The sequence below is a fragment of the Scyliorhinus torazame genome, chromosome 5 (genome assembly GCF_047496885.1).
Source record: "Scyliorhinus torazame isolate Kashiwa2021f chromosome 5, sScyTor2.1, whole genome shotgun sequence".
NCBI lineage: Eukaryota > Metazoa > Chordata > Chondrichthyes > Carcharhiniformes > Scyliorhinidae > Scyliorhinus > Scyliorhinus torazame.
In genome coordinates, this window is record NC_092711.1 from 173126746 (window position 1) to 173152798 (window position 26053).

At 45.9% G+C, this 26053-nt stretch overlaps 1 protein-coding gene and 1 long non-coding RNA gene across 2 annotated transcripts in view; one reads left to right on the forward strand and one right to left on the reverse strand.

The window, feature by feature from the left end:
* LOC140418046 (uncharacterized) overlaps nt 1-26053 on the forward strand; it is a 108401-nt gene that overhangs the window by 4073 nt on the left and 78275 nt on the right. The window contains exon 3 of the mRNA XM_072501473.1: nt 3878-4021. Coding sequence (XP_072357574.1) covers nt 3878-4021 — 144 coding nt within the window. The remainder of the gene's footprint in view (nt 1-3877; nt 4022-26053) is intronic.
* LOC140422370 (uncharacterized) lies at nt 3368-9491 on the reverse strand. The gene is made up of 3 exons (XR_011947417.1): nt 8023-9491; nt 4879-4974; nt 3368-3967 (listed from the first exon to the last, which is right to left on the reverse strand). It is a non-coding gene; the product is annotated as an uncharacterized lncRNA (long non-coding RNA).

Sequence of the window (26053 nt, forward strand, 5' to 3'; positions counted from 1 at the left end):
TCACCTCCTCAGTGTGTGGGAAGGGATTGATTGTTTGTCCAGCCTGTTAATACATCAGCAAGTTCACATGTAATTACTGTGATTGGATTCTGCAGTGGATAACATCCAGGATGCAATTGTGTTCATTGGGTCTGTTTCTGCTGATGCTAATATACTCCTGCTCAATTAGGGGTTAATATTCTGGATAAAGGATAAATAAATCAGCTTTATGTTAAACGTAGTGTGACATGTCTTTTTAATGTCTCCAACATAAGTTTGAAGTGCTGTCCCTCTCCTGTCTCCTCCATCTTCACCCCCAGGTGTGAGGAGCTCGTGGTGCTTCTTTGTCACTGAGACTGAGACAATCGATCAGCTGCCTCCCTCCCACTAACCCACCGGCTCAAACTGTCTCGAAACTTCATCCTTCCCTGAGCCTTGACCTCCCACCTTTCTTTAGTTTTTCTCCTATCTCTCCTCTTGCCCTCTGAGCTCACCTTGTCCACGAGACCCACCTCCTGCTCCCTTGACCGTATCCTCACTAAGTTACTGAGCAGACATGTTCCCCATGTGAGCTGATTGTTTTCACTGTTCCCTCACTTCCTATCTCACTCTGCAAACTGCTAACATCACCCTCTCCATGAAGAACCAGCCCTTGATCCCACCCTCTGTGCAAACTGCCTCCCCATCTTCAACCTCCCTTTCCTCTCCAAAATCATTAAATGTCTTGGAAATTGGAGTCCGAGAGAAAGCGTGCATCAAAAAACAACAGCAAAAGTTTCCACAAACTTATAAAAAGGAAAAGAGCAACTGGATTGAGCAAGTAAGACAGAGCATTCACTAAGTCACCCGACCTGCTGATCCACCAGCGAGTTCACACTGGGGCGAGACCATTTACCTGCTGAGTGTGGGAAGGGATTCACTACTGCAATCCAATTGATGAGACACCAGCGAGTTCACACCAGGGAGAGGCCATTAACCTGCTCTGAGTGTGGGAAGGGATTCGCTCATTTACCCAACCCGTTGAGACACAATGTCACCCAAACCAATGAGAGACCCTTTAAATGCTCTGACTGTGGGAATGGGTTTGAAAGCTCTTTGGTACTGATGGAACATCAGTGCACTCACACCAGGAAGTAGCCCTGTGGGAAGGGTTTGTGGGAAGGGATTCACTCGGTCATCCAATCTATTGAAACACCAGCGGATTTTGAGGATACGGGGTGAACCACTGAGGACTGAGATTAGGAGAAAGTTCTTCACACCAGTGAATTCACAAGTGATGACAGGAGTTGGACTCTACTGTTATTGCTGCTGTTAATCACACCCAGGACTGAACCATGTTCATTCTGACATTTGGTGAAGTGGGAAGGTCGGAGGGTTTCTCTCTGCTGGACTGGCCGGTCTCACAACTTTGCTTCCAGTGGGCTGATGCTCTTTGAGACTGAGAGTATTAGGTAACCAAAGGTAGTTTTAAGGGATTTATTTTTGTATGGATAAACATTAGAAAAAAGTTATAGTTTTGTGCCTCGAAGGGAGCTGTAGTTAGATGTTAAAGGCTGTCTGCGTGGGGGTTAGCTTCATCCTGAGATACTATTGTGTTTAGATAGCTCCGCATAAAGGAAAGATAATTGATTAACAACTAGAGAGGCCCTGTAAAGTAGCAAACAGCATTCTTTTGTTCTTTAGTTTATAGATGAAAGCTAGCAGTCGTTGCAGGCAGTTGGAATCAGGTAACAGAGCAGTGAACAGCTCCCAACTCTGCTCAGAGAAGCTGGAGAGAGAAACCAACTCTCTCATAAGAACTAGGAGCAGGAGTAGGCCATCAGGCCCCTTTGAGCCTGCTCCACCATTCAATGAGATCATGGCTGACCTTTTGTGGACTCAGCTCCACTTTCCGGCCCAAACACCATAACCCTTAATCCCTTTATTCTTCAAAAAACTATCTATCTTTATCTTAAAAACATTTAATGAAGGAGCCTCTACTGCTTCACTGGGCAAGGAATTCCATAGATTCACAACCCTTTGGGTGAAGAAGTTCCTCCTAAACTCAGTCCTAAATCTACTTCCCCTTATTTTGAGGCTATGCCCCCTAGTTCTGCTTTCACCCGCCAGTGGAAACAACCTGCCCGCATCTATCCTATCTATTCCCTTCATAATCTTATATGTTTCTATAAGATCCCCCCTCATCCTTCTAAATTCCAACGAGTACAGTCCCAGTCTACTCAACCTCGTAATCCAACCCCTTCAGCTCTGGGATTAACCTAGTGAATCTCCTCTGCACACCCTCCAGTGCCAGTACGTCCTTTCTCAAGTAAGGAGACCAAAACTGAACACAATACTCCAGGTGTGGCCTCACTAACACCTTATACAATTGCAGCAGAACCTCCCTAGTCTTAAACTCCATCCCTCTAGCAATGAAGGACAAAATTCCATTTGCCTTCTTAATCACCTGTTGCACCTGAAAACCAACTTTTTGCGACTCATGCACTAGCACACCCAGGTCTCTGCACAGCAGCATGTTTTAATATTTTATCATTTAAATAATAATCCCTTTTGCTGTTATTCCTACCAAAATGGATAACCTCACATTTGTCAACATTGTATTCCATCTGCCAGACCCTAGCCCATTCACTTAGCCTATCCAAATCCCTCTGCAGACTTCCAGTATCCTCTGCACTTTTTGCTTTACCACTTATCTTCGTGTCGTCTGCAAACTTGGACACATTGCCCTTGGTCCCCAACTCCAAATCATCTATGTAAATTGTGAACAGTTGTGGGCCCAACACTGATCCCTGAGGGACACCACTAGCTACTGATTGCCAACCAGAGAAACACCCATTAATCCCCACTCTTTGCTTTCTATTAATTAACCAATCCTCTATCCATGCTACTACTTTCCCCTTAATGCCATGCATCTTTATCTTATGCAACAACCTTTTGTGTGGCACCTTGTCAAAGGCTTTCTGGAAATCCAGATATACCACATCCATTGGCTCCCCTTTATCTACCGCACTGTTAATGTCCTCAAAAAATTCCACTAAATTAGTTAGGCACGACCTGCCCTTTATGAACCCATGCTGCATCTGTCCAATGGGACAATTTCCATCCAGATGCCTCGCTATTTCTTCCTTGATGATAGATTCCAGCATCTTCCCTACTACCGAAGTTAAGCTCACTGGCCTATAATTACCCGCTTTCTGCTTACCTCCTTTTTTAAACAGTGGTGTCACGTTTGCTAATTTCCAATCCGCCGGGACCACCCCAGAGTCTAGTGAATTTTGGTAAATTATCACTAGTGCATTTGCAATTTCCCTAGCCATCTATTTTAGCACTCTGGGATGCATTCCATCAGGGCCAGGAGACTTGTCTACCTTTAGCCCCATTAGCTTGCCCATCACTACCTCCTTGGTGATATCAATCCTCTCAAGGTCCTCACCTGTCATAGCCTCATTTCCATCAGTCACTGGCATGTTATTTGTGTCTTCCACTGTGAAGACCGACCCAAAAAACCTGTTCAGTTCCTCAGCCACTTCCTCATCTCCCATTATTAAATCTCCCTTATCATCCACTAAAGGACCAATATTTACCTTAGCCACTCTTTTTTGTTTTATGTATTTGTAGAAACTTTTACTATCTGTTTTTATATTCTGAGCAAGTTTACTCTCATAATCTATCTTACTCTTCTTTATAGCTTTTTTAGTAGCTTTCTGTTGCCCCCTAAAGATTTCCCAGTCCTCTAGTCTCCCACTGATCTTTGCTACTTTGTATGTTTTTTCCTTCAATTTGATACTCTCCCTTATTTCCTTAGATATCCACGGTCGATTTTCCCTCTTTTTACCGTCCTTCCTTTTTGTTGGTATAAACCTTTGAAAGCTTTGAAACCTTTGAAAAAACCTCTCAGCTTTGCTATAAGAAAAGCAAAGCTGTACATTGGAGTAATGTGCAGGAAAGAAGATTCCGAGGAAACTCAGGGATAGCTGGGTCTGAAAACCTGGAAAGAGAACAGGATTCTGTTCAAGAATCAGACAACGCTGAGAAGGAATTGGTTAGTGAAAATACAAGACAAACGTTTCCTAAAAATAATCCTCACTGTTAAAATGTGTTAATACCGTCTATGAACAAATTGCAAAGTATTGGTTGGATATCAGAATTTGAGTAACAGTGAAAGTCAATGAAAGCAGTGAAATCATAAATGGGTTGATCCAAAATCCTGGCACGGATGTACTGCTAAAAATGGAGTCAAAAGGGCCCTTTGGAAAAGTTGGATTGGATTTTGGAATGTGGATCACTAAGTAAAGGTATTCTTATAAGGGAATATTATAAAAATTATTTTGGGAGTGAAGTTTGGAAACTTTCGAATGACAACCATCTGGGGGGATTCTAAGGAGAAATCCGGAAATACTAACTTTGTGCCAATTGGGGCTTCAAATGTATTTTGTCATCCATGTTAGTCTTAAAACTTGTGTGTATTGGTGAAGCGGAAGGAGGTGTAAAGGAGGATTGTATTATAATCCATTTTTATGTTTCATTTTTTTCTTATTGATAAACTAATCAGTAGCCCCGTGACTCTGTTTAATTTAAAAAAGTTAAAGTCTTTTGAGCCAGGGTTCCATTATGGGATCTTCCTGTTCCGTTATAACGTCAACTGGGATCGGAACAGGAGTGAAAATTTCCACTGAAATGGAAACATGGAAAATAGGAGCAAGAGGAGGCCATTCGGCCCGTCAAGCATTCTTTACCATTCATTCTGATCATGGCTGATCACCCAACTCAGTAACCTGTTCCCCCTCCCCCCGTGTCCTTTGATCCTTTAACCCCAAGATCTCTATCTAACTCCTTCTCGAAAACATACAATGCTTTGGCCATAACTGCTTCCTGTGGTAGAAAGTTCCACAGACTCACCGCTCTCTGGTTGAAGAACTTTCTCCAAATCTCAGTCCTCATAGATCGAAAATAAATTCAGAAAGAACTGGAAAAACGCAGCAGGTCTGACAGCATCTGTGGAGAGAGAAACAGAGATAATGTTTCACGTCCAATGTAACTCTACTTCAGAACTAAAGAGAGGGAAAAATGTGATGGGTTTGATGCTGATGAGAAAGGGGGAGGGTCAGGTAGAACAAAAGAGAAAGTCAGGGATTGATTAGAGGATGGGTGAGATTAATAGACAAAAGTGTCCTGGAACAAAAGACAAAGGGCGAGGTACTGGTTGCAGTAAAGAAACAAAGCATTGCGGCAGCATGGTGACACAGTGGTTAGCTCTGCTGCCCATGGCGGTGAGGTCCCAGGTTCGATCCCGGCCCCGGGTTACTGTCCGTCTGGAGTTGGCACATTCTCCCCGTGTCTGCGTGGGTCTCACCCCCACAAGCCAAAGATGTGCAGTGTAGGTGGATTGGCCACGCTAAATTGCCCCTTAATTGGAAAAAAATAATTGGGAATTCTGAAAAAAATGTAAAAACAAAGAAATAAAGCATTTTTTGAGTAAGTGTTAATGGCAGAATAAAGGACAGCTCTGTCTGGAAGTAAAAAAAACAGGTAAACAAGGTGCAGACTGGCACTCGGCAAAAAAACAAATCAAAATGGAGGAGAGAGTTCAGGGCGTGAAGTTGTTGAACTCAATGTTGAGTCCAGAAGGCTGTAAAGTGCCTCATTGGAAGATGAGGGGCTGTTCGTCCAGCTTGTGTTTCTTTTTTTAATTTAGAGTACCCAATTCATTTTTTCCAATTTAGGGACAATTTAACGTGGCCAATCCACCTACCCTGCGCATCTTTGGGTTGTGGGGGCGAAACCCACACAAACACGGGGTGAATGTGCAAACTCCACACGGTCAGTAACCCAGAGCCGCGATGAACCCTGGGACCTCTGTGCTGTGAGGCTGCAGTGCTAACCACTGCGCTACCGTGCTGCCCTAAGTTGGTGAATTCTAATGGCAGCAAGTGGAAGGTCAGGGTCATGCATGTGGACTGAGCGGAGGTGTTCCACAAAGAAGGCAGGGAACAGGCTACAGATGAATTAAAGAGAAACCACTTGGGTCCAGAACATTGTGAACATCCTTTTACTCTGGTTGTCTTTGAATCTCAAGTCATTTTCTGTTTTTTTAACCATGTCCCGTTTCATTGATAAACATTTATCTGTAAAAAATATTTGAACTTTTGGCCTTTTCAAGTTAAGATTGATGCATTTTAGAGAAAGTGGGTGAGACTTCAAATGAAGTTACTGTGAAAAGCCCCTCGTCACCACATTCCGGCGCCTGTTTGGGGAGGCTGTTTCGGTGTTTCGGGCCATGGTTTAGAGAATCCCAAAGTGTATCATGGAGTTCACCTGACCCACAACATTTAATAGATTGTGGTATGGGGAGCACACGGCTCACTCTACAGGTATGGTACAGCAGAAAATGGACCAGTGTTTTTTTTAAAACAAAACAATGTTTATTCTGTGAACTCAAGTTAACATTTTTAAAACAAACAGTGAATATCTTAGCAACCAGTAAATCTAATACACCCCTCCCCAAAGAATACAACACTAAGTAACCTGTATGCTGTCTACACCCAAAAGACTTGACAAACTTTCAAACAGGAACACATTAGGTTTACATTTAATACTGAGACCATTTTACAATTCTGAGTTCACCAAATGATCCATAGATAGTCTTTGGATGGCAGAGATCATAGCAGTGCAGCTCATTTTTAACTTCAGATTCAGCTCACTGAAAAACACAGACACACCCAAGCTTTCTCAAACTGAAACTAAAAAGCAGAAGTATAGCTCAGCTCCCCCCACACTCTGACATCACTCCAGTAACATGAGCAGCTCCATTTCTTAAAGGTACATTTCTTAAACACCCATTTCTTAAAGGGTATTCTCACATGACACCTCCCCCCTCCCCCAAGAAAAAAAAATAAACCATCAACTTCAAGATGGTTTCATTTTCCACCTTTTCACCATCCTTTAAGAAATGCACACAGTAAATATACTTTATCATTTCAAAAAACAACACACGCAAACAGGTATAATATAGTCCCATGTTGTTTTTCATTCTTCTTTCTCCAACTGAAATACGTCTCGATTGACAGTCTCTTTGAACAAGAAGGTCTCTGCACGATCCATCCATTGCTCTACACCTCAGCATTTCTCTTTAAAGTCAGATACAATCTGATCACAGAGTCCCTTGCAATACTCCAACGCAGGAGCATTGGGTATCACAGCTTTCAGGCAGTCAAATGCCTCTTGAAATTCCGCTGTCCATTGAAATTTTTGACGTTTCTTAAGCAAGTCCATCAGTGGAGCAATCACGCTACAAAACTTTTGTACAAATGTTCGATCAAATCCACTCATGCCAAGAAATCGCATAATTTCCCTTCGTGTCGAGGGTATTGAAAACCCCTCAAGGAAAGTGATTTGGGCTTTTCCAAATTCACTTTTGGCTAGGTTTATCACCAAACCCGCTTCCTTTTCTTAAACACCCATTTCTTAAAGAGTACTCTTACATGACAACGGGAATTGAACCCGCGCTGCTGGCCTGCTTTGGTCTGCTTTAAAAGCCAGCTATTTAGCCCTGTGCTAAACCAGCCCCTAAAATGCTAAACCGAGGCCCTGTCTGCCCCTCTCGGGTGGATGTAAAAGTTCCCACAGCCACTATTTTGAAGAAGGGCAGGGGAGTTATCCCCGGTGTCCTGGTCAACATTTATCCCTCAATCAACATCATTAAAAACAGAACATTTGCTCATTGTCACATTGCTGTGTGTGGGATCTTGCTGTGGGTAAATTGGCTGCTGAATTTCCTTCATTAAAACAGTGATTACATTTCAGAAATATTTTATTAGCTGTAAAGCACTTTGGGACGTCCTGTGGTTATGAAAGGTGCTCTAGGAATGCAAGTTTTTTAATTGAAGATTTCTGTTATCTGGAACTTAATTTATTTCAGCCACCCCCAACTTACCACTTAATAAATTCACTTTGGTTCAGACAAGACTTTAACCAATTAAGACAAAGGCAGAATTCACTGGATAGTAAATTTAAAAATAAATTTATTAAATGAAACAGGCTTACTGAACAACTTGAAGATATTGACCGTTAGAACTTTCTGTGTGTGATCAGTCTGCAGAAGCGTAATCCTCTCTGGCTCCTTCTTTGACAGTAATTCTTGTGGAATTCAGCCTCGGGAGTCTGGCTCTTTCTTTGACAGTAATTTCCTTGGAACTCGGCCTCGGGAGTCTTCAGTACTTGGCCAGCAAGGTAGACCTTCAGAGCCTCTACTTTTATCCCTAAAGTGACCATAACCTCACGTCAGAGTTGTGCCTGTTGTAACATGATAATTGGTCAATTTGGCCACTAGATTAATTTAATTGGATCCCCAATTACTGCATCCGCCTTCTCTCATTATCGGAGACAGGAATACAATAGAACTGTTTTATAGTATCCTTTTATCTGATTCTATACAATCCTTTATTCAGTTTCAAATATTGAGGCTAATCACAGTTTGAAGGTTTTTCTTGCCAGTACATTTATCCTCATTGCACATTCTTTACATACACAGCAATGAAGCTTTTACATTTTTACAGCAAATGAGAATCAGGGTACGATCTAACAGCCACGATGCGCAAGGCGCAAATCCAAGTGCGCCAGTTAGATCGCAGAAGTCGGAAATCGGGCACCGCACTAAGCACCAATCGGTTTCCAACCTAACCAGTCTATTCCCATTGGCGAGATCTGGATACAATTAAGGCCAATCTCCATCGCATTAACTGGAAGGACCCCCTATCTAAAGGCCTCCCTTGATTTAAGCGACTCCCCAGTTGGTCACATGAACACCGATTAGTATTGGCCCTCACAGACAAGGGTCAGGCGGCACGGTACCTGAGGGGTTCCCGGGCCATTGGAGGCCCATGAGTGGTGAGGGTTAGGGTAGGGTGGCCCCCCTGGTCCAGCCCCTGGAACGTGTGCATCTTGGCACTGCCAAACTGGCACCTTGGCATCACAAATCTGGGTATTTCACACTCTGCCCACTCACTAAGATCATTCATAAAGACTGGTCTTAATTTTGTGCAACAACCATGTCTTTCTCTCGATTTCAAATCCCCTGTGAAAATCCAAACACAGCGTATTGTGAAATTAATAGATTTAAAACAGAATGAGTTGTTGGGATTCACTGCCTGACAAAGGTGCAGGAAGGAAATTCAACTGTAACTTTCAAAAGGAAACTGGACAGATTCTGTCAGAAAAGAAACTGGCCGGGCGATGGGACTAATTAGATAGTTCACTCAAAGAGCTAGCATGGGAATGATGGGCAGGATGGCCTCTTTCTGTGCTCACTGAGACTCGTTTGCATTTGAAGAAAGTGGGGAATACCTGGAAGCCACTTCCTACGATGCAGGTAGAAGCAGAGATGTTGGAATGTGACCAAAGGGAAATTGGATGGGCTTTTAAGGGAAATAAACTGACAGGGATACGGGGATAGAACAGGGCAATGGTTTGATCTACAGATCTATTCACATTGTGAATCTTTGGGATTCTCTACCCCAGAGGGCTGTGGAAACTCAGTCATTGAGTGTGTTTAAAGCAGAGACTGACAGATTTCTAAATTCCGATAACAGGAAGGGCATTATTCAGGAGTCAGGAGGGCTAGAAGGGGTCACGAAAAGTCATTGGCAAATAGGGTTAAGGAAAATCCCAAGGCTTTTTACACATACATAAAAAGCAAGAGGGTAGCCAGGGAAAGGGTTGGCCCACTGAAGGATAGGCAAGGGAATCTATGTGTGGAGCCAGAGGAAATGGGTGAGGTACTAAATGAATACTTTGCATCAGTATTCACCAAAGAGAAGAAATTGGTAGATGTTGAGTCTGGAGAAGGGTGTGTAGATAGCCTGGGTCACATTGAGATCCAAAAAGATGAGGTGTTGGGTGTCTTAAAAAATATTAAGGTAGATAAGTCCCCAGGGCCTGATGGGATCTACCCCAGAATACTGAAGGAGGCTGGAGAGGAAATTGCTGAGGCCTTGACAGAAATCTTTGGATCCTCACTGTCTTCAGGGGATGTCCCAGAGGACTGGAGAATAGCCAATGTTGTTCCTCTGTTTAAGAAGGGTAGCAAGGATAATCCCGGGAACTACAGGCCGGTGAGCCTTACTTCAGTGGTAGGGAAATTACTGGAGAGAATTCTTCGAGACAGGATCTACTCCCATTTGGAAGCAAATGGACGTATTAGTGAGAGGCAGCACGGTTTTGTGAAGGGAAGGTCGTGTCTCACTAACTTGATAGAGTTTTTCGTGGAGGTCACTAAGATGATTGATGCAGGTAGGGCAGTGGATGTTGTCTATATGGACTTCAGTAAGGCCTTTGACAAGGTCCCTCATGGTAGACTAGTACAAAAGGTGAAGTCACACGGGATCAGGGGTGAGCTGGCAAGGTGGATACAGAACTGGCTAGGCCATAGAAGGCAGAGAGTAGCAATGGAAGGATGCTTTTCTAATTGGAGGGCTGTGACCAGTGGTGTTCCACAGGGATCAGTGCTGGGACCTTTGCTCTTTGTAGTATATATAAATGATTTGGAGGAAAATGTAACTGGTCTGATTAGTGAGTTTGCAGACGACACAAAGGTTGGTGGAATTGCGGATAGCGATGAGGACTGTCGGAGGATACAGCAGGATTTAGATTGTTTGGAGACTTGGGCAGAGAGATGGCAGATGGAGTTTAATCCGGACAAATGTGAGGTAATGCATTTTGGAAGGTCTAATGCAGGTAGGGAATATACAGTGAATGGTAGAACCCTCAAGAGTATTGAAAGTCAAAGAGATCTAGGAGTACAGGTCCACAGTTCATTGAAAGGGGCAACACAGGTGGAGAAGGTAGTCAAGAAGGCATACGGCATGCTTGCCTTCATTGGCCGGGGCATTGAGTATAAGAATTGGCAAGTCATGTTGCAGCTGTATAGAACCTTAGTTAGGCCACACTTGGAGTATAGTGTTCAATTCTGGTCGCCACACTACCAGAAGGATGTGGAGGCTTTAGAGAGGGTGCAAAAGAGATTTACCAGAATGTTGCCTGGTATGGAGGGCATTAGCTATGAGGAGCGGTTGAATAAACTCGGTTTGTTCTCACTGGAACGAAGGAGGTTGAGGGGAGACCTGATAGAGGTATACAAAATTATGAGGGGCATAGACAGAGTGGATAGTCAGAGGCTTTTCCCCAGGGTAGAGAGGTCAATTACTAGGGGGCATAGGTTTAAGGTGAGAGGGGCAAGGTTTAGAGTAGATGTACGAGGCAAGTTTTTTACGCAGAGGGTAGTGGGTGCCTGGAGGAGGTGGTGGAAGCAGGGACGATAGTGACATTTAAGGGGCATCTTGACAAATACATGAATAGGATGGGAATAGAGGGATACGGACCCAGGAAGTGTAGAAGATTGTAGTTTAGTCGGGCAGCATGGTCGGCACGGGCTTGGAGGGCCGAAGGGCCTGTTCCTGTGCTGTACATTTCTTTGTTCTTTGTTCTAACACAAAGGGATATGGGATAGTGTGGGGAAAAATGCATTGAAGTGGATGATCAGCCATGATCCTATTGAATGGTGGAGCAGGCTCGATGGGCTGAATGGATAACCCCTGCTCCTATGTTCGAACGATACAAAGATAAGGAGGAAAGAAATTGTGCTGAGGACATAAGGAGGTTAAAAAGGTATATGTTAAATGAGTGGAATAAGATCTGCCAAATGGAGAACGTGGGAAAATGTGTAATTGTCCATGTTGGCCAGAAGAATAAAAAAGCTTATTATCTAAATGGTGAGAGATTGCAGAGCTCTGAGATTCAGAGGGATCTGGGTGTCCAAGAGCATGAATCACAAAAGGCGAGTATACAGGTACAGCAAGTAATTAGGAAAGCCAATAGAATGTTATTGTTTATTGTGAGGGGAATTGAATACAAAAGTAGGGTGGTTATGCTTCAGGTGTACACGGCAGCATGGTAGCACAAGTGGATCGCACTGTGGCTTCACAGCTCCAGGGTCCCAGGATCAATTCCCCACTGGGTCACTTGTCTGTGTGGAATCTGCATGTTCTCACCGTGTATGCGTGGGTTTCCTCCAGGTGCTCCGGTTTCCTCGCACAGTCCAAAGACGTGCAGGTCAGGTGGATTTGCCATGATAAATTGCCCTTAGTGACCAAAAAAGGTTAGGAGGGCTTATTGGGTTCCGGGGATAGGGCTTAAGTGGGCCGGTGCAGACTCGATGGGCCGAATGTCCTCCTTCTGCACTGTATGTTCTATGTTCTATATTGGCGAGACCACACCTGAAGCACTGTGTACAGTATTGCTCTCATTTAAGGAATGATGTAAATGTGTTGGAAGCAGTTCAGCGAAGGTTTACTGGACTCATACCTGGAATTGGAGGCTGATCTTATGAGGAATGATTGGACAGGTTGGGCTCCTGTCCGATGGAGTTTAGGTGACTTGATTGAACCGTATAAGATCCTGAGGGGCCTTGACAGGGTGGACGTGGAAAGGATGTTTCCTCTTGTGGGAGAATCTAGAAATTGGAGTCAATTTAAAAGCAATAACTTGCCCATTTAAGGCAGAGGAGAACTTTTTTCTCTCAGAGGGTTGGGAGTCTTTGGAACTCTCTTCCTCAAAGGGCAGTGGAAGCAGAGTCTTTGAATATTTTTAAGGCAGAACTGGATAGATACTTGAAAATCAAGGGGGTGAAGGTTTATCGGGGTAGGTGGGAATAAGACCACACGAAGACCATAAGGAATAGGAGTAGGCCATTCGGCCCTTCCAGCCTGCTCCACCTTTCAATAGGATCATGGCTGAAACCAACATTCCTCACGTTCACTTTCCTGCCCTTTCCTCGGAATCCTCGGTTCCCTTACTGATCAATAATCTATCTTAGCTGGGCAACACGGTGGTGCAGTGGTTAGCACTGCTGCCTCACAGCGCCGAGGTCAGGTTCAATCCCGGCTCTGGGTCACTGTCCGTGTGGAGTTTGCACATTCTCCCCGTGTTTGCATGGGTTTTGCCCCCACAACCCAAAGATGTGCAGCGTAGGTGGATTAGCCACGTTAAATTGCCCTTTAATTGGAAAAAAATGAATTCGGCACTCTAAATTTCCATTTTAAAAAAACAAAACAAAAAAAAAAAGAATCTATCTCAGCCTTAAATATACACAAGGACTCTGTCCCCACAACTCTCAGTTCCAAAGACTCTCAGAAGAAATTCCTCCTCATCTCAGTCTTAAATTGACATCTCTTTATTCTGAGACTATGCCCTCTGGTCAACTCTCCCACGAGGGGAAACATCCTCTCCGCATTTACCCTGTGAAGCTCCTTAAGAATCCTGGATGTTTCAATGAGATCACCTCTCATTCTTCTAAATTCCAATGAGTAGAGTCCCAACCTGTTTAACCTTTGCTCCCAAGACAAACCCTCCATACCTGGGATCATCCTCGTGAACCTTCTCTAAACAGCCTCCAATAAAATAATATCTTTCCTGACATAAGGGGATCAAAACTGCTCTCAGTTCTCCAGATGTGGTCTCACCAGTATCTTGTACAGCTGCAGCAAGACTTCCCGACTTACACTCCAACCCCCTTGGAATCAGGGCCAACATTCCATTAGCCTTCCTGATTACCTGCTGCACCTGTCTGCTAGCTTTCTGTGTTTCGTGCACAAGTTCCCCAAGTCCCTTTGTGCTGCAGCTTTCTGCAGTTTTTCACCATTTAAATAATACTGTTCTTTTGTTCTCCCTTCCAAAATGAACTTCACATTTTCCCACATTATGCTCCATGTGACAACTTTTTGTCCACTTGCTTAACCTCTTAATATCTCTTTGCAAGCTGTTTGTAGCCCCCTCGCAACTTGCCTTTCCATCTATTTTTGTGTTGTCTGCAAATTTGGGCACAGTACGTTCGCTTCCTTCCTCCAAGTCATTAATATAAATTGTACACAGTTGCGGTCCCAACACTGCCCCTGTGGAACCCCACTGGTTACAGGTCACCAACCTGAAAAAGAACCCCTTATTCCCACTCGCTGTTTCCTGCTCATTAGCTAATTCTCTATCCAGGCCAACTCCATGGGTTCTTATCTCATGACGTAATGTTTTGGGAGGTACCTTGTCAAAGGCATTCTGGAAGGTTAAATACAACACATCTACTGGTCCCTCTCTATCCACTCTGGTTGAGACTTCCTCGAAACACTCTGATAAATTAGTCAGACACGGTTTCCCTTTCACAAAGCCATGCTGACTCTGCTTGATTAGATTATGATTTTCTCAATGTGCTGCTATTACTTCCTAACAATTGATTCCAACATTTTTTCAACAATAAATGTTAGGCTAATCGTCCTATAGTGTCTCATTTTTTCCTCCCTCCCATTCTGAATCGGGGGGTTGTCACATTGACAGTTTTCCAATCCTCTGGTACTTCTCCAGAATCCAAGGATTTTTGGAAAATTACAATCAATGCATCCACTATCTCTGTAGCCATTTCTTTTAGGATCCTAGGATGCAGCCATCCAGGGGACTTATCTTATCCCCATTAGTTTGTCCAATACAACTTCTCCAGTGATGGTATTTAATTGCTTCCTCCGTATTCTTTAGTATTAATGGGATATTCAAAATATCTGTTTAACTCCTCTGCCATTTCCTTGTTCCCCATAACTGACACAGCGGCATGGAGGCACATGGTGGTTAGCACTGTTGCTTCACAGCTCCAGGGACCTGGGTTCAATTTCCGGCTTGGGTCACTGTCTGTGCGGAGTCTGCACATTCTCCCCAAAACTGCGTGGGTTTCCTCCGGGTGCTCCGGTTTCCTCCCACAAGTCCCAAAAGACATGCTTGTTTGGTGAATTGGACATTCTGAATTCCCCCTCTGTGTACCCGAACAGGTGCCGGAGTGTGGCGACTAGCGGATTTTCACAGTAACTTCATTGCAGTGTTAATGTAAGCCTTCTTGTGACACTAATAAAGATGATTATAATAAAGAATATTATTACGCTCTCTCAAGATTTATTTTGTAAGGAGCCTCTGTGGAGTTGAGATGTGAATCAGATCAGCCGTGAACTTATTGAATGGTGGAGCAGGCTCGAGGGGCCGAGTGGCCTACTCCTGCTCCTAATTCGTATGTTATCACATCCTTTATAATAGATTGTAGCATTTTCCCTCCTACTGATGTCAGGCTAATGGGCCTGTGGTTCCCCGTTTTCTCTCTCTTCTTAAATAGTGGGGTTACATTTACCACCTTCCAATCTGCAGGAACCATTCCAGAATCTACAGAATTGTGAAAGATGATCACCAATGTATCCACTATCTCTACAGCCGCCTCTTTCAACACTCTGGGATGTAGAGCAGCAGCTTTTGGGGATTTATTAACTTTCAATCCCATTATTTCCTCCAGTGCTACTTTTTCACTAATACTAATCTCTTTCAGTTCCTCGTGCTCACTACTCCCTTGGTTCTCTAGTGTTTTTAGGACGATTTCTGTATCTTCCTCTGTGAAGACAGATTCACATTGTTTAGTTTCTCTGCCATTACCTTATTCCCCATTATAAACTCTCCTGTCTCTGCCTGGAATGGACCCACATTGGTCTTTGCTAATCTTTTCTTTTTCACATTCCTATTGGAGCTTTTCCAGTCGGTTTTTATGTTTTTCCCCAGTTTGCTCTCATATTCTATTTTCTCTTTATCAGTTTCTTGGTCCTTTGCTGAATTCTAAAACAAGTTCCCAATCCTCAGGCTCACAAATATTTTAGCCACTTTGAGTCTCCTCCATTGATCTAATGGAATCCTTAACTTTTCTTGTTAGCCACGATAGCTTCATTTTGCTGTTTAATTTTTGCTTCTTAAAGGAATCTATATTTTATGTCAATAAAATGCGAGCGGTTGCCTGTCTATTGTCTATCATCATACATAGATCAACAAAGAACAAAGGACAGTACAGCACAGGAACAGGCCCTTCGGCCCACCAAGCCTGCTTGGATCATGATGTCGGTCTAAACTAAAACCTTCTGTGCTTCCAGGGTCTGTATCCGTCTATTCCCATCCTATTCATGTATTCATCAAGATGCCTCTTAAACGTCGCTATCATACCTGCTTCCACCACCTCCTCCGGCAGCGAGTTCCAGGCACTCAACACCCTCTGTGTAAAAAGACCTCCCTCACACATCTCCTCTAAACTTTGCCCCTCGCACCTTAAACCTAGGTCACCTGTTAATTGACTTTTCCAACCTGGGAAAAAGCTTCTGACTATCCACTCTGTACATGCCACTCAATTTTGTAAACTTTTATTAGGTCGTCCCTCAACTCCGTCGCTCTACTGAAAACAATCCGAGTTTATCCAACCTCTCCTCATAGCTAATACCTTCCAGGCCAGGAAACATTCTGGTAAACCTCCTCTGTACTCTCTCCAAAGCCTCCACATCCTTTTGGTAATGTGGTGACCAGAATTGTCGGCAATATTCCACGTGTGGCCTAACTAAGGTTCTGTACAGCTGCAGCATGACTTGCCAATTTTTATACTCAATGCCCCGACCAATGAAGACAAGCATGCCGTCTGCCTTCTTAGCTCCTTATCCACCTGCGTTACAACTTTCAGTGATATGTTTATTGTAATTTCCCAACCTACCACAGACAACTTGCCCCTCATACCATGACAGTTTCCTTCTGCGAGAAACACCCAGATAAATTAGGCAAAAGAACCCTGTAACCACCATAGCCCATCTTCATGGCAACATGGCTGCTTTGGGAACTAAATATCTTCCAACGTGCAAACACCTTTTCATTCTGTGCTCCTCGTCAAACTTGGAACCAGGTAATCGCAACTAGCCTCAAAAATGGTCAGCCCACCGGAGGCAGCGGTGTTAGACCGGCCAGTCCAGCAGAAAGAAACCCTCCAATCATCACCATTCACCAGATGTCAGAATAAACAAAATTCGGTCCTGGATGTCAGTAAGAGCAGAAACAATAACAACGGAGCCAACATCTGCAATTTATTGTGAACTTGTTGGAGTCACAACAGGTGCGATGAATCACAACCCCCCCCCCCCCCCCACATTGAGAGCAGATGAATGGTCTCTCCCCAGAATTAACTCGCTAGTGTCTCCATAGTTGGGATGGATCATTGAATGTCTCCCCTGCTCAGAGCAGGCGAATGGCCTCTTCCAGGTGTGAACTCGCTCGTGTTCCTGCAGGGTGTATGGATATCTGAATCCCTTCTCTCACTAAGAGCAGGTTAGCGCCTTCTCCCCTGTGTGAACTCGCTGGTGTCTCTGCAGGTTGAATAACTGAGTGAATCCCTTATCACACACAGTGCAGATGAATGGCCTCTCCCCCGTGTGAGCGCTCTGGTGTATCTTTAGGGGGGATAAGTGAGTGAATCCCTTATCACACACAGTGCAGGTGAACGGCCTCTCCCTGGTGTGAACTCGTTGATGTATCCGCAGGCTCTTTAAAGTAGTAAATCTCTTCTCACACTGAGAGCAGGTGAACGGTCTCTCCCCAGTGTGAACTCGCTGGTGTTTCTTCAGCCTCGATGAAGTAGTGAATCCCTTCTCACACTCAGAGCAGGTGAACGGCCTCTCCCCAGTGTGAATTCGCTGGTGTATCAGCAGGCTCGATGAAGTAGTGAATCCCTTCTCACACTCAGAGCAGGTGAACGGCCTCTCCCCAGTGTGAACTCGCTGGTGTGTCAGCAGGCTCAATGAAGTAGTGAATCCCTTCTCACACTGAGAGCAAGTGAACGGCCTTTCCCCAGTGTGAATTTGCTGGTGTGTCAGCAGGCTCGATGAAGTAGTGAATCCCTTCTCACACTGAGAGCAAGTGAACGGCCTCTCCCCAGTGTGAATTCGCTGGTGTATCAGCAGGTTCGATGAAGTAGTGAATCCCTACTCACACTGAGAGCAAGTGAATGGCCTCATCCCAGTGTGAACTTGCTGGTGTTTCTTCAGTCTGGATAACTCAGTGAATCCCTTCCCACACTGAGAGCAGGTGAACGGCCTCTCCCCAGTGTGAACTCGCTGGTGTCTCTTCAGGCTGGATAACTCAGAGAATCCCTTCTTACACTGAGAGCAGGTGAATGGTCTCTCCCCAGTGTGACTGCGTCGATGAGTTTCCAGCTCTGATGGAGATCTGTATCCCATCCCACAATCCCCACATTTCCACGGTTTCTCCATGTTTTGGGTCTCCTTGTGTGTCTCCAGTTTGGACAATCAGTTGAAACCTCGTCCACACACAGCCCCGCTGTGAATAGTGTGATGTTTTTTTCAGGCTGTGTAACTGGTTAAAGCTCTTTCCACAGTCAGTGCTCTGGAACACTCTCACTCGGGTATGTGCGTGACTCGGTGCTTTTCCAGTCACACTGGTGTTTAAAATCTTTTGAAGCCGACAGATTGGGCAAACATTTCTCCTTCTGGATTCAAAGGCCGATGATACTCAGATCCCAAGGTATCGAGTGAGTCTGTAAGACCGAGACGTGACAATTGAGATTTCTGTCTGTAATTCCTCCTCTTGTAATATCTGTAAAAGGAGTTTACAAAAGTCAACACTCAGTACAGGATAGAAATTCAGAACAGAGAATTCTAGTTTCTATGGAACATTCCTTCCTCTTATTCCCCAATACCTCATCTCCAATACCTATTCCCCATACCTAGTCTCCAGGGAGTGGACTCGGAGGGATAGAGTTTCGGAGCTGTGAGTACAGAAACCTTATCTCGGGGATTCGCAGCCGAGTCTCCAGGGAGCAGGCCCCGAGGGACAGGGTATCGGAGCAGTGACTGTAGAAGGATGAGCTGGCTGACCACTGCACCCTGGTACAGGAGGCCATTCAAGCGGGGGGGAGGAAGTGGTAGTTGTCGGGGTTTCTATAATTAGGGGAACTGATAACATCCTTTGGAAGCAGGACCGAGAGTCCCACATGGTCTGTTGCCTGCCCGGTGCCAAGGTGAGGGGCATCTCTAATCGGCTTGAAAGGATATTGGAGAGGGAGGGGGAGGATCCAGTTGTTGGGGTCCACGTTGGGACAAACAACATCGGCAAGACTCGGAAAGAGGACCTTTTTGGTGATTATCAGGAACTAGCAACAAAATTAAAGAACAGGTCCCAAGGATTATAATCTCTGGATTATTCCCCGAGCCACGTGCAAATTGGCATCAGGATGAGAAAATTAGGGAGGTAAACACGTGGCTAAAGGAGTGGTGTGGGAAAGAGGGGTTCCATTTCATGGGGCACTGGCATCAGTATTGGGACAGGAGGGATCTGTACCATTGGGACGGTCTCCTGCTGAACCAATCTGGGACCAGTGTCGTCTTCTCCTCCTTCTGCACTGTAAATTCTGTGATTCTATACTGGTTAAAGCAAAAGTGAAAAGTAAAAAACAAGTAAATAACAAACAAGCAAATAACAAACAAGCAAATAACAAAGAAGCAAATAACAAAGAAGCAGTGCTGAGGGAGCGGTCAGGGGGAACAGTCCGATTAAGAGTTCTGTAGACAAATGCACGGAGTGTAAGGAATAAACTAGACGAGCTGCAGGCGCAAATGCAAGTTGAAGATTATGATGTTGTCGCTATTACAGAGACTTAGCTGCAGGATGGTCAGGACTGGGAACTAAATATACCGGTTATAAAGTTTACAGGGGGGGACAGAGAATATGGCAGAGGGGGTGGAGTAGCCTTACTGATCAGAAATACTATCACCTCAATGGTGAGGGAGGAAACAATGAGGGGAAAACATCCAGTGGAGACCATAGGAGTGGAACTGAGGAAGAAAAAGAAATCTAAAACTGTAATGGGTGTTGTGTATTGACCCCCCCTGGTCGCAGTTCTGAGGCGCTAGATTGTATAAAGTCAGAAATTAAGCAAGTGTGTTGCAAAGGCAGACGAGTATTAATGGGGGATTATAACTGACACACAGATTAGGAGAGGCAGACAAGCACCTGTCAGAAAGGGAGTGAATTTCTGCAATGTGTCCGGGATAGTTTCTGGACCACCCTGCTGTCCCCTCTTCTGCCCATCTAGCCAGCCCATCTTTATTGTCCTGTAATCTAAGGCCTTGTTCCTCACCATTTACTACACCACTAATTTTTGTGTCATCTGTGAACTTCCTAATCATACCTCCTACATTCACATCCAGATCATTAATGAGTACTACAAACAAGTGACCCAGCACTGATCCCTGCAGAACACCGCTGGACACAGGCTTCCAGGCACAAAAACAACCTTCAAACATCACCCTCTGCCTCCTACCACTAAACCAGTTTTGGATCCAGTTTGCCAAATTGCCCTGAATCCCCTGGGCTCGTACCTTCTGCATCAGCCTCCCATGTGGGAGTTTGTCAAAAGCCCTACTAAAGTCTATGTCGACTACATCAACCGCACTACCTACATCTACAACCTAGTCACTTCCTCAAAAAATTCAATCAAATTTGCAAGACATGCTCTCCCTTGTTTAATCCTTGCCTCTCCAAGTGGAGATTAATTCTGTCCCTCAGAATGTATTGCAGTAGCTTCGCTGGCAGTGAAGTTAGACTCACTGGCTTGTAATTTCCTGGTTTGTCCCTACTTGCCTTCTTGAATAATGGCACCACATTAGCTGTCTTCCAGTCCTCAGGCACCTCTCCTGTGGCCACAGAAGATTTGAAAATTGTCAGAGCCTCTGCAATCTTCTTCCTTGCCTCCCACAGCAGCATGGAACACATCTCATCTGGCCCTGGGGATTTATTCACTTTCAGACCTGGTGAAACTGTTCATACTTTCTCCCTCTCAATGTTGTTATTCAAGCAAATCACAATGTGCCTCCATGATTTCTTTACCTACATCACCCTTCTCCGTAGTGAACACAGATGCAAAGTACTCATTTAAAACCTCACCTGTATCTTCCAGTTCCATGCACACATTGCCACATTGGTCTGTAGTCTTACCCTGGTCAACCTCCTGCTCCAAATATACTTATAAAACATTGTTGGATTTTCCTTTATTTTACCCGACAGTGCTTTTCCATGCTCCCTCTTTCTCTCCTAATTCCTTTCTTAATTAATCCTTTACACTTTCTATGTTCCTCTAGAACTTCCGCTTTGAGCCCTCGGTATCTGTGTTAAGACACTTTAATTCCTTATCCAACCCTGGATATCCCTTGACATTCAGGGTTCCCTGGACTTATTGCTCCCATCCTTCACTATCATGGGAACATAGAATCACAGAATTTACAGTACAGGAGGAGGCCATTTGGCCCATCGAGTCTACACCGGCCCTTGGAAAGAGAACCCCACTGAGGCCCACACCTCTGCCCTATCCCCGTCACCCCACACCTCTGCCCTATCCCCGTCACCCCACCTAACCTTTTTGGACACGAAGGGCAATTTAGCATTGCCAATCCACCCAACCAACACATCTTTGGACTGTGGGAGGAAACCCACGCAGACACGGGGAGAACGTGCAGACTCCGCACAGACAGTGACCCAAGTCGGGAATCGAACCTGGGACACTGGAGCTGTGAACCAAAGCGCTAACCACCGTGCTACTGTTCCGCCATGTGTGCTCCCTATTTCCTTTTTGAATGAATCCCACTGCTCTAATGTAGATTTTTTGACAAGTGGCGGTTCCAAGTTGCTTTTGTACAGATCCTGTCTTATTTTTTTAAATTTGCCCTCCCCATTCTGTAACACGAGACCCCAACCTCAGATTCAGATGTTTCAATTTCATTGGCTTGCTCCTCCTGGGCTTTCCATGAGCGAATTCAATTTATCCATTTCAAGTTGACTATGTTGTTAGTCAGTTCCCCAATACTTTGGGGTGTGTGAGCTGCATTGTTATCCTCCTGTTTTTATAGAATCTAACCCTCTTTCCCCACTCACTATGTGGACATGTTGACTGGTTGTTGAATTGCTGACATTTGATCTGGAGGCTGTGCTCCCTCAGATATCCTGTTCTGAATGAATTCTCAATGTCTGGTTGTATTTCTGCGGCAATATCTCTTGTTCTCTGGGCCCATTTCCCGCCAGTTTTTCTGCTGCTTTCATTGTTTGAAAAATGGTGAAAAGAAAAGTAATAAAAATATTTACATTTGCGGGTGTCTGGCGGGAGGTGCGCGGCTTCCCTTCCGACAGGGAGCCGCTTCAGCTCTTTCCGTGCAGCCTGGTCAAGCTGCCGAGAGCCTCGGGACTCACTGCTCGGTGTCGCCGGTCGGTGCTGCGGGTCTAACGGGGGGGGGGACAACCCAGTCAGTGACCTTCCCCCGTCCCGGGACTGCGCATGTGCGGCTGAGCGCCCCCCCTCCTGACCGTCTAGATGGAATATTGACCAATAGAAAGACTTGGAGGACCGGAAGGACTCTGGGCCTCCAGCCAATCAGTACGCGGGCTTTGTGTAAATGCGAGATTGAGCTTCACACAGGCTGAAACCTCCTCCTGTCTCCAACATCTGTGAGTAAAACACTTTCATTTCTCCCCCTTTCCATTTCTTTACTCATTCTAAGAAGTCTTACAACACCAGGTTAAATCCAACAGGTTTGCTTCAAACACTAGCTTTCGGAGCACTGCTCCTTCCTTCACCTGAGGAACGAGCAGTGCTCCGAAAGCTCGTGTTTGAAACAAACCTGTTGGACTTTAACCTGGTGTTGTAAGACTTCTTACTGTGCTCACCCCAGTCCAACACCGGCATCTCCACATCATTTTCTCATTCTGACCTTCAATTGGTCACTTGCAGCAACTGAAGGGAAAGGAAGTGAATCCAGGGAGGGTGCAGACTCTGGAAAGCTTGGCCCAGGTCTTTCTCTCTCTCTCTCTGAAAGACATTGACATCCTTTGCTCCCTCAGCTTGACATGGGGAGAACGTGCAGACGGCGCACAGACAGTGGGACCAGGCTTTTGGACCGAGCCCCTGGGTGGTTCCAATGTGCTTGCCCCGGCGGTCACCTTAAGGTTATCCTGTCCCCGACCCACACTTGAGCCGAGGTTATTATGTCGCAAAGGTTAAGGGGGTAGCTCTGCCCCCCCCCCCCCCCTCATCCAGGTAGATTGTACTCGGGTTAGGCCTGAGGGAATGTGAGGTTGCAGATCCTTTGGCCTTATAACACTGGGGAAATGGTGCTGAGGTGGAGGGGCCAATTACCTCATCGAATGGTTGAGCAGGCTTGATGAGCCAAATGCAGCTCCTATTTGTTCTGTCTTGAAGCGCATGATAGCATTGTGGTTAGCACCGTTGCTTCACAGCTCCAGGGTCCCAGGTTTGATTCCTGGCTTGGGTCACTGTCTGTGCGGAGTCCGTACACTCTCCCCGTGTCTGCGACGGTTTCCTCCGGGTGCTCCTTTTTCCTCCCACAAGTCCCGAAAGACGTGCTCTTAGGTGATTTGGACATTCTGAACTCTCCCTCGTGTACTCAAACAGGTGCTGGAATGTGGCGACTCGAGGCTTTTCACGGTAACTTCATTGCAATGTTAATGTAAGCCTACTTGTGACAATAAAGGTTATTATTATAAAGCAGGGAGCATGGATTTGTCAAACAGCCTGAATCAGCACCTTCAGGAAAATTGGACGGGTGAATATTAAAAACAGCAGAGTGAGAATGGAGGGAGAGTGTGTGGGATGGAGATTTACAACTTTTAGGAACATAGGAACTGGAGTAGGCCATTCAGCCCCTGGAGCCTGCCCCGCTATTCAATGAGATCATGGCTTATCTTTGACTGAACTCCATATACTTGCCTTTGGCCCATATCCCTTAATATCTTTGATTTACAAAAATCTATCTGTCTCATTTAAAATTAACAACTGATCTATGTTCAACTGCAGTTTATGGGAGCGAGTTCCAAACTTCTCCAACTCTTTGAGTGAAGAAGTGCTTCCTAACATCTCTCTTGAACGGTCTTGCCCTAATTTTTAGAATATGGCCCTTAGGTTTAGAATCTCCAACCAGGGGCATCCGATGGAGGCCATGGAATGAGTGGTCACACATTTGGTGGCTCCCACTCAAGATTTTTTTGTTGTTGTCTTTTCCTGCTTGAAGGGCTTGTTATTTGAAGGCAACAGGTACAGGAGTGCCCGGGAGGAAGGTAATACTCCTCTGGTGTGGTTGGTGGATGAATCTGTGGACAAGGAGTGGTGCAGGAGAGTCTGTGTGGTGTGCCACAGGAAAAGATGACGGAGGACAAGTGGGGCGCGTTGCCTGCCCAGCGGTCGACGGAGCAGTTGGTAGAGTTTCTGACCAATAAGTTCCTACAACAGAGGAAAGACCTGGCCAAGGTGATGGAACTGCTGAGATCTGGGATCGAGCGAGTTAAGCAAAGGCTGAAGTCCCAGGGCCAGGCGAACCAGAAAGTGGAGGAGACGGTGGGGGAAGCACGAGGAGCAGTTGGCCTCATTGGTGCCGGAGATGGGAGTGTTGCTGGAGAGTTTGAAGAGGCTGAGGGAGAAGGTGGAGGATCTGAAGAATCAATCTAGCAGGCAAAATTTAAGGGATGCCTGAAGGCATTGAAGGTGCAGAGGTCGCGGTGTATGTGACAAGGATTCTGGATGGGGGAGAGGGCCTTCGAATGGCCTCTGGAGGTGGACCGAGTGCACAGGCCATAAGGAGGAGGCCGCAGGCAGTCGTGCCACCGAGGGCAATGCTGGTGCAGTTGCACCGCTTTCTGGTGAAGGAGAAGATCCTTTAATGGGTGAGGTCGACCAGAAAATGTACCTGGGAAGGGACTGAGCTGCAGGTGTACCAGGACCTGGGTGCGGAGCTAGGGAAGAGGAAGGCCGGGTTTAATCGGATTAAGGCTGCCGTCTTTGAAAAGGGGGTGAAGTTTGGGGTATTATACCTGGCCCACCTGTGGGTGACTTTCCAAGAACGAGAGCTTTATTTCGACATGCCAGAGGAAGAGATAGAATTTATGAGAGGCTATGGACTGAGGGGAGTGCGAGGATATTGAAGTTTGGAGGAGTTGTGAGTGGTTTCTGAAGTGTCTGGGGGTGGGTATTCTGGGGCAGGTCTTGGCAGGAGGGCAGTGATGGTGAGTGTGCCTTTTGTTACTCTTTAGGGGTTGACAGGTGAGATGGTCGAGGGGAGGGGAATTGGAGGGAGGCAGGGTGGTTGGAGGCTTTGGGCGGGGGCCGCCATGCTAGCTGGGCGGACCAGTTAGTAGGAGTGAAGTAGGGGGATGGCGTGGGAGGGGGGGATGGGGTTGTTTTTTTTGTTTTGGGGGGGGGGGGGGGGGGAGCGTTGCTGACATGGGTGTGGTTGGTTTGCCGCAGTTGGGAAGGAATGGCGGTGACATCCGACGGCCTGGAGGGGTGCGTGATATGGGCTGGGGACTGGCCCAAAAAAGGAATATGGCTGATCGGCAGGGGAAAGGGGCAGGGAGCCTCCCGATTTTCCTGGTCATGTGGAACGTGAGGGGGTTGAATGGGCCGGTGAAACGGTCGCGTGTGTCCATGCGTTTGAGGAATCTGAAGGCGGACGTGGCTTTTTTTGCAGAAGACGCACCTGAAACTGGGGACCAGACAAGACTGAGGAAGGAGTGGGTGGAGCAGATGTTCCATTCGGGTCTGGATATGAAGACGAGAGGGATGGCAGTATTGGTTAATAAGAGGTTTGTGTTCGAGGTGGGGAGTATTGTAGACGATCCGGAGGGGGGGGGGGATGATATGTGAGGATTAGCGGGAAGTTGGCAGGGATGCCAGTGGTTCTGGTAACGTTTATGCCCCGAATTGGGATGTCGTGGATTTTCTGAGGCAGATGTCAGGGAAGGTTCCGGACTCCCGTCGGTTGATTAAGGGGGTGATTTAAATTGTGGTCATAGATCAGAGCTTGGACCTGTTAAATCCCAAGTCGTCGAGGGTGTCGACAGTGGCCAAGAAGCTGAGGGGGTTTCTGGGGAGGAAGGGAGGGGAGGGGGGACCTCTGGAGGTTTTGGAGGCCGAGAGCGACGGAGATTTTATACTTCTCCCATGTGCACTCGGTATACTCCGGATTGACTGGGGTGAGGGCTGTTATTTGGGGCTATGTGGAGCTGAAAGACACGGGGAAGGTCACAGCCACCATGCTGTAGGGGGCACTTAAGGCTGTAATCAGGGGGGAGTTTGTATCAATTCAGGCGCACAGGGAGAAAATGGAGCGGGAGGAGAGTGCAAGGC